At 44.3% G+C, this 8,983-nt stretch overlaps 1 protein-coding gene and 1 long non-coding RNA gene across 8 annotated transcripts in view; one reads left to right on the top strand and one right to left on the bottom strand.

The window, feature by feature from the left end:
* LOC137215103 (uncharacterized) overlaps nt 1-8,983 on the bottom strand; it is an 81,752-nt gene that overhangs the window by 19,056 nt on the left and 53,713 nt on the right. The gene's annotated exons all lie outside the window — the stretch shown is intronic.
* Nucleotides 1-8,983, top strand: part of LOC137215097 (carcinoembryonic antigen-related cell adhesion molecule 7-like) — a 13,747-nt gene extending 4,764 nt beyond the window's left edge. For 2 of the 7 annotated variants that reach the window (XM_067719775.1, XM_067719773.1), the window contains exons 3-6: nt 521-796; nt 4,470-4,584; nt 6,049-6,080; nt 7,094-8,983. In XM_067719775.1, the coding sequence (XP_067575876.1) occupies nt 521-796; nt 4,470-4,576 (383 nt within the window). In that variant the 3' untranslated portion in view covers nt 4,577-4,584; nt 6,049-6,080; nt 7,094-8,983. Of the gene's footprint in view, nt 1-520; nt 797-4,469; nt 4,585-5,309; nt 5,363-6,048; nt 6,081-7,093 lie in introns of all 7 variants that reach the window. The other 5 variants (XR_010939153.1, XR_010939151.1, XR_010939152.1 and 2 more) reach the window with 5 other exon arrangements.

Genomic DNA, 8,983 nt, shown 5'->3' with positions numbered 1-8,983 from the left:
ACTAAATGAGGGGGCTTCCCTGGTGGCGCAGTGGTTGAGAGTCCGCCTGCCGATGCAGGGGACGCGGGTTCGTGCCCTGGTCCGGGAAGGTCCCACATGCCGCGGAGCGGCTGGGCCTGTGAGCCATGGCCGCTGAGCCTGCGCGTCCGGAGCCTGTGCTCCGCAACGGGAGAGACCACAACAGTGAGGGGCCCGCGTACCACAAAAACAAACAAACAAACAAACAAAAAACTAAATGAGGGAGCAAGGGGTCTCTGATTTCCAGGCCTATGTTACTGCTATCAAACCTTGATACATGACAGACACTTGAGGAAGTCTGTGCTTTCTCTCAGACATAGAGCAGGTGGCCTTATACTCTCTGAGTTCAGATGTTCATGCATTTGTCTTGTGATACAAAGACCTGCCTTATTCTTTAAGGACTCAGTTTGGCTCAAAGGTGAGAAATGCCAACTCTGATTGAAGATGCTATTGGAGGAATCAAGGTATAAAAGGGGCCATGTTCTCTCTGTTGTCTTCACAGCGGTGTTGCCCACCCCAGTCATCACCAGCAACAACTCCCACCCCATGGAGCAGGACACTGTAGTGTTAACATGTGGGACGGAGACTCAGGACACCTCCCACACGTGGTGGGTCAACAAGCAGAGCCTCCCCAACAGCACCAGGCTGGACCTGTCTGAGGACAACAGGACTCTCACTTTATTCCATGTCACGAGGAATGACACAGGACCCTATATGTGTGAAGCTCGGAACCCAGTGAGTGTCAGCCGCAGTGACCCATTCACCCTGAACGTCATCTGTGAGTAGCCTCTGTTCCTATGTGCCCCAGGCAGCCTGACTGAATCTCCACTGCCGGAGGCCAGACCACACCCTTCCCTCTCAGGTCCAGGTACATGGACTCTCACCTCTGGATATCAGGCTGGCCATGACTTCCTGTCCCAGGCAAATCTGGGCAGGCCCAGCCTTGAGCCAAGTCTAGGAGGCAACAGCGGCTGACACGGGTCTCTCACTGTTTTGCGGTACAAGGGCCTCTCACCGTTGTGGCCTCTCCCGTTGCGAAGCACAGGCTCCGGACGCGCAGGCTCAGCGGCCATGGCCCATGGGCCCAGCCGCTCCGCGGCATGTGGGATCTTCCTGGACCAGGGCACGAACCCGCGTCCCCTGCATCTGCAGGCGGACTCTCAACCACTGTGCCACCAGGGAAGCCCTGTAATACCACACTTTTGATTACTGTAGCTTTGTAACAAATTCTGAAATCAGGAAATGCGAGTCCTCCAACTCTGTTCTTCTTTTTCCAGATTTTTTTGGCTTTTAGGGGTCTCCTGAAATGCCATATGAATTTTAGGGCTGATTTTCCATTTCAGCAAAAAAAAAAAAGTCATTGGGGAATTTTGATAGGGATTGCGATGAATCTTAGATCACTTTGGGTAGTACTGTCATCTTAACCATGTTAAGTCTTCCAATCCATGGACATGGAATGTCTTTCCATTTATTTATGTCTTCTTTAATTTCTTTCAGCAGTGTTTATTTATAGTTTCTCAGTGTATAAGTCTTTCACCTCCCTGGTTAATTCCTGAATATTTCATTATTTTTGATAGTATTGTAAATAAAATTTTCTTAATTTCCTTTTTGAATGTTTCATTGTGTATAGAAACAACTGATTTTTTTAATAGTATTTATTTATTTTTGTTTTTGGCTGCATTGGGCCTTCGTTGCTGTGCGTGGGCTTTCTCTAGTTGCGGCGAGCAGGGGCTAGTCTTCATTGTGGTGCACGGGCTTCTCATTGCGGTGGCTTCTCTTGTTGCGGAGCACGGGCTCTATGTGCGTGGGCTTCAGTAGTTGTGGCACGCAGGCACAGTAGTTGTGGCTTGCGGGCTCTAAAGCACAGGATGAGTAGTTGTGGTGCATGGGCTTAGGTGCTCTGCAGCATGTGGGATCTTCCCGGACCAGGGATTGAACCCATGTCCCCTGCATTGGCAGAAGGATTCTTAACCACTGTGCCACCAGGGAAGTCCTGAAACAACTGATTTTTACAAGTTGATTTAGTATTCTCCAGCTTTGATTAATTTGTTTATTAGTTCTAACAGTTTTCTTGGGGATCTTTATGGTTTTCTACATATAAGGTCATGTTATCTGCAAACAGAGATAATTTTACTCTTCTTTTCCAATTTGGATGTCCTTTATTTCTTTTTCTTGCCTAATTGCTCTGGCTAATACATCCAATACTATTTTGAATAGAAGTGGAAAAAACAGGCATTGTTGTCTTGTTCCTGACCTTAGAGGAAGAACTTTCAATCTTTCACCATTCAGGATGATGTTAGCTGTGGGTTTTTTATATATGTCCTTTATTATGTTGAGGTGGTTTCCTTCTTTTCCTAGTTTGAGTGTTTTCATCATGAAAGGTTAGTGGATTTTTGTCAAGTGTTTTTTATTGGTTTAACCTCCTTACTTTATGTCTATTCATAGTCTCTATTTCTTTGTGATTTCATCTTGGCAGCTTTCATGTTTCTAGGAATTTGTCCATTTTGTAGAAGTTATCCAATTTGTTGCCAAATGATTATTCATAGTACTCATATTTTGTAGAATTGGTAGTAATGTTCCCACATTCATTTCTGATTTTAGTAATTTGAATCTTCTTTTCTTAGTCAATCTAGTTAAAGATTTGTCAATTTTGTTAATATTTTTGAAGAACCAAATATTGGTTTTATTGATTCTCTCTACTGTTTTTCCATTCTCTAATTTATTTATCTCCATTCTAATTGCTATTGTTTCCTTCATTCTGCTAGCTTTGGTATGCTTTTTTTCCCTTGTTTTGTTTTTCGTGTCCCTTAAGTTGTAAATTTAGGTTGCTGACTTGAGATCTACTTTTTTAATGTAAGCATCTACAATTACAAATTCTTGCACAGGATTCTTGACTTCTCTGAGCCTCAGATTCCTCAGCTGAAAATTGTAATAAAAGTACCTGCTTCATGGTTTTGTTTCAGATTTAATGTAATATTCAATTAAGCCCATAGCAAAATACACACAAAGGAAAATTTTTCCAAAAATGTTAGCTGCTATAATTACTACTATTATCAGTAGGTTATGTGAAATCGGGTACTCCGATTCAAGGACTACCTAACTCTAGATCCACCTCTTATTAGCCATATGACTTTGGGTTTTTCACTACTGGAAGCCTCAGATTTTCCATCTGTAAAATGGAAATAATGTCTATCTGACAGGGTTATTATATGAATTAAATGAGATATATGGGAAACATTATACATAGCACAGAATCTGGCACATAGTAAGTACATCATAACAATAGCTAACATTAGCATTAATTTTCAGTTTTGAGTTGAATGGTGAGGGGAACTGAAATAAAAAAGAACAAAGAGGGCTTCCCTGGTGGCGCAGTGGTTGAGAGTCCGCCTGCCGATGCAGGGGACGTGGGTTTGTGCCCCGGTCCAGGAGGATCCCACATGCCGCGGAGCAGCTAGGCCTGTGAGCCATGGCCTCTGAGCCTGTGCATCTGGAGCCTTGCTCTGCAGCGGGAGAGGCCACAACGGTGAGAGGCCCACGTACCGCAAAAAAAAAAAAAAAAAAAACAACAAAGAGGCAAAAGGTATTATATATTTGGGGAAGGAAGGTATAACACAAAAGACCCATAGGAACATGTTACTGAGTAAATAATGGAAGAGAGAAAAAAAGGAGTTGAGTGCAAAGTTTCACATCTAGTATGTTAGTTTTCATCCTGTGAGATGCAGCCCAGATGGGATTAGACATACAAGACATTCATTGGGAAAAATGCCTGTGAAGGAAAGTGGGGCAGGAGTGGGAGGAGCCTGGGAGGGTCCTCAGACCATGATGCATATTGGATCCCTGGGAAGGAGAAAGGGAAGGAGGAAGTTTTAGGCTGCAGTGCAGTTCTAAGAGAGTGTCTGCAAATCTGGTGAGGAGTCCTTGAACTAAAGTCACCCAACACAAAAAAATCATTTCTTGCAGAACTGGGATTGATTTCATATTCCTGCTGGGAACCTGTGTGAAGGGTGGTCTCTGTGCAGAGGGGCAGTGAATTCAGAGGGCCTTCCATCAATAAATCCCCACCAAGACACCTAACAGGCACATATTCATGGTGGCCACACCTGGGCCACACCCAGAGAAAAATGTAATCATGAAAAGATGGGAAGCTATAAACATAGAAAAATAACCATCAGTGCTTCTTCCATTTCCAAAGCCTTCAAAAATATCTGAGTGCAGAAAGGCCACACTGGAATTGAGGCATGTCCAACCACCAACCTAGAAATACAGTCAGAGAGGAAAAAATTACAAAAATATAGTCGGCTAGTCACCTCACAGCAACCTTCCACAGAAATTTTATTCCTTGAAGGAACAAGTCGAGACTATTTCATATTGAGAGTTATTTCCCAGAGCACCCCCCACTGTAAAATAATGTCACCTTCATTGACTCTTCGTTTTTCTTTCGATGACAGTTGATTCAACTGGCCTCTCAGGTGGTGCTATTGCCTGCATCGTGATTGGAGTCCTGGCTGGCATAGCTCTGATTGAACCTCTGGTGTATTTCCCGTATATGAGATAGACTGAAGGGTATGATGCCTTTCCTCTTGTTCTGCTTTCTCTGAGGCTAATCGTCATGCTCGGGAGAGGGAAGGAGACTTCATCTCTGTCTCTGGACCTGGATCTGCTCCTCATGCTTCCTAAAATCTTTCTTCTTGGCATTAATTCCTGTGGGTCTCTTCTTCCCTGGTCTTCATGCTTCCTGTGCCCTACTCTCTCTTGGACATTGTTATTCCCATCCCCACCTGGTTTAGAGGGGGCAGAACCAATTATGTTCCTCTGTCCCCAGTCAGGGAAGCCAAGGTCCAAGAAGGAAAACTAATGAGGAAATGAAAGAAGCAGGAGGAAGGGGGTCCTGCGCTCTGTCGACAACAGTAGCAGGAGGAGGGAGGGACAGGACAGGAAGAGAACCTAAGAAAAGCAGAAACAACCAAAGGCCTCCTGGGCAATAAATAAAGTGACAAAGAAACAGCATCTACCTACAAAAGGGGAAAGGTGTCAGGGTAGAAATAAGCTCAGAAGCAGTTGGCATGAATGGCCCCAAATGTGAACAGCCAGTAAGAAAGAGAGGAGTAAACACCAGAAGGGATGATGGGTAGATTGAAGGAGGAGGTCCTCAGAGGAAAGAGGACCAACCAAGGTATAAAGGAACACTGAGGAGCCCCAAGGAGTCATGCTGACAGGGTCTTTCCTAATTCAAGGAGCAAAGGTCCTGTGCCTGGGAACAGCAGTCACAGTGCCTGATATTTATTTAGGGCAAGTGACCAGCACGATCTCACAGAGCACAAATCCTCAGACCACAACCAGAGTAAGTAAACCTGCTCACCTAGTGAGAGCTCGTATGTTCTACTATATACCCTGCCCTACCAGGGAATCCCGGATTTCCAAGTGAATCCCTACCTTCTGAATTATTAGACGGGATCTCAGTTTCCCAAGCTTAAACTGGCATAGGTCCTCACGCCCTTCCTAGCCATGTAAGATTCCCCTGAGACACAGCTGGGGGAGAGACACTCGTCCCTCCTAGGCCAGGCAAGCCAAGCAGGCCATGAGATGGACATGTTTCCAGGAGCCTTTTCCTCATCCTACCTCCTTCCCCTCCTGCCTCTATTACGGATGCAGGCATCTCCTTTGGTGAGACTTTCCCTGCCTTTGGTGCTCTGGGTACTGTGGGCCTCAATGCCCCTCCTTGCCGCTGAAGCCTGCTGCAGAGACACACACCTGGGCAAAACTCATGCCTTGTGAACTGGAAGAAATCTTCGGAAGTGCACTGAGGCCTCTCCCCACCTCTCCTTGGTCTAATGCCCTGGGATCTGGACCTCAGACTGAGGGAAGCGAATTCCTTAAGTCTTAATCATGGGCCACCCCCCCACCCCACCCTCTCACCACCTGCCCCCTCCTTCAGCTAGAAGCACAACAGCTTCGGAACACCACGTTCTGAGGCAATAAGTTAGTTCTGCATTTTCATGGGTTGATAACTCTCCTTTGTTTCCCTAGGTCAGGGCCACTCTGACAATTCACCTAACAAGGTAAGCACAGCCAGTTTCACTGGCTCCTTTTCTCATGGAAATATCTCTATGTAGAATGGGTTATTCTTGAACATACAAAAGTGAGATCAAGTTTGGGTCAAAGTTCCTCACTTCAGCAACAGACAAAGAAGTATTACCCCCACCAGTCTACCTCATTGCAAGATGTGAACTTGAATCCTGGCTGGGACCTTGGGCTGGTAACTTAACCTCTTTGATTCCCGGCTTTTTCACGTGTAAAATGGACATGCTGCCTCCTTCAAAGAGAAGTTCAAGGAATTAAATGACATAACAAAGGTAAAGCACCTGACACAATGCCCAGCTCAAGGAAGGCACTAGATCATTCTCCCTCTTCTGCCTCCAATCTGACCCTGCTCTTACTATCAAATGATAATTTCCAATCTAATAGATCTGAGGTCTTAGTTCCTTTACTTTCTGATAATTGTACTGAATTTTTCTCATCTTAACCTTCAATAGAATATACATTGATATTGAAAAATGCTTCAATCATAAGTATATTTTAACAATGTTTAAGTTTCTACATACCTATGTAAACAGCACCCAAATCATTTAAAAAAAATCTACCCCCCCAACAAACACACACACAACACGCTCCAGTTACTTCCCTCCAAAGAGTAATGACTATCCTTATTTCCAGTGCATTAGGTTAGTTTTACCTGGTTATGCACTTATATAAATGAAAAATACAGTGTATACATGTGTCTGGCTTCTTTGATTCAAAATTGTCTTGTGAGATTCATTCATATTGTTGTGTGCCTTTGTCGTTCATTTATTCTCATTGTTGTATCATCATATTCCATTGTAGCATTCCATAATCTATCTCTTCTAATGAACATTCAATAGGATGTTAGTAAGCAGAGAAAATGGGTAATAAAAGCCCTTCTCTGAACTAAAAGTTTCAAAGTGGTGAAAGCATGGGGTGCTGAATCACACTGGACAAGGTGAGGGCCTGGCCTACGACACTGATTTAATTGACTGCTGTTCATTCCTTTCAGATTGACGAAGTTGCATATTCTGCCCTGAACTTCAATGCCCAGGAATCAAAGAAACCAACTTCAGCCTCCCATCCCCAACAGCCACAGAAACAGTTTATTCAGAAGTGAAAAATAAGTAATGCAACCAGTCCTGCTTACTGCACTTATTCCAAGCTTCTCGTCCCCATCCCTAGGAGATCCCTTTGCCCTCCGGGGAAAATGTGAATAGTGTCTTTCCCCCCCTTTCATCCCTAATGAGGCTCCTCCAGGCTGCCTAGTCACAGTTCCTTCCTTCAGTGTCAGTAGATGAAAAGGTACATCCAGGAGGAGGTCTGTAGGAAACCCAACCTTCCTTGTCATTGAACTTTGGCAAAGCAGACCTTGGGAGAGAGTTGCCAGAACCTCCACGCCTCCCCATTTCCTGACCTAAACTGGTTTTAAACTTGCTCATTCCTTCCCACCCCAGTCCTTTCATATTGGAGTTTAACTTGAATTTGCCATAACCTGGGAAATTATGTCCTTGATCCACTGAAATGCATGTGCCAGAAAAGGAAAGGAAAAGGAAAAACTTCTCCTGTTCTCTGAAGCCCGGTGTGAACCCACCATTCACAGGAAAACACATACATAACCAATTCTGAACTGGGAAATTCTATACCTTTGTCCACTTTCAGGGTTGTCTACCTGCAGGACCAGGGCTAAACAACTTACTACTTAGCTAGAATACCACCTAAACCTTTGAAAGCCTGTCTTCAGAGAAACTACTAGAAGCAACTAGAAAACAACTTCTCAAAGTCCATAAGTGAATCCTAATGGAAATTGCAAAAAATGCACATACTGTTTTAATAACTTTATGGGCTTCATTAAAGGCAATGCTCAGAGATGGAGGGATTATCGCTTTAGAGGACAATCAGCTCTTAACAGAGACAGTCTGCTGGGATTTGGGAAAGGAATCAGAAAGCTACCCTGCAGAGATTATTTAAATAATGGTTAAAGAATGTACAATTTGGGGTATTGGGTTTTTTCCTTCCTTCTGAGACATTCGCCATTTAAATTTTTGTAATTGTTTGTTTATGTGAAAGGGGTTATGTTTACTTAATTTGCTGTGTAAGCCAATCTGACTGCCTTAGGTGAAAGAAGCCACCAAAACCCCTCAAGTCCCTCTGGCCAGGAGCTCCTCAAGTCTTTTATGTCAGGGGCTCCAAAAAGAAGATAGGAAGAAGCAGTTTTCTACATTCATGGCCAGAAAGGGATCTCGCTCAGTTTCTAGGCACCTCACACCAACCATCAGCACAATTCTATTCCACGTTTCTGCCTGTGTACGTTCCATCCACCCCACTCACCTTCTCAGGAAACCTTGGCCTCTGCTAAGGTGTGTTTTGTTCTTAAGAAGCAGGAGCACCTGAAGGGGACACAACCACCCACACAGCTGGCCTCGTTTACAACCTAGAAAGCTGCACTGGTGCTGATGCTCCTTAGGACACAAGGGGAGGATTATAGCTCAGCTCTGGGCTTCGTGAAAGCCTCTGAAATTTGTTTTCTCCCATGGGGTCTATGAGACCCAATGTGTCAGCACAAAAAGGACGGGCAGGAGAAGGAGAGGCACGTCTACTTCCCACCCAGCCTCCTTCTGCATGGATGGAACCTCCTTGAGGCTGTTGAGAGAAAGGTTTTATTCCATATTCATTACTTGATCTAATGCTGTGTGGAACTGGCCCCCTCAAAGAGGGTTGGTTGGGAGTTCTCTGTACTCAGGTACCTCTTTCAGGGTTTTTTAACCCTGACACAGACTGTATATACCTCCCCTCATCCACGCTATTCTGTGTAATTTAATTTTGCCTGGCTAAGGCCGCTTCTGAATTATTTGTATAATTTGCTCTATATTTATAATAAAAATTATATATCAGGCATCAA

The sequence above is a fragment of the Pseudorca crassidens genome, chromosome 20 (genome assembly GCF_039906515.1).
Source record: "Pseudorca crassidens isolate mPseCra1 chromosome 20, mPseCra1.hap1, whole genome shotgun sequence".
NCBI classification, from domain to species: domain Eukaryota; kingdom Metazoa; phylum Chordata; class Mammalia; order Artiodactyla; family Delphinidae; genus Pseudorca; species Pseudorca crassidens.
Note: the sequence above shows the minus strand (reverse complement) of the source record. Positions and strands in the feature narration are given on the sequence as shown.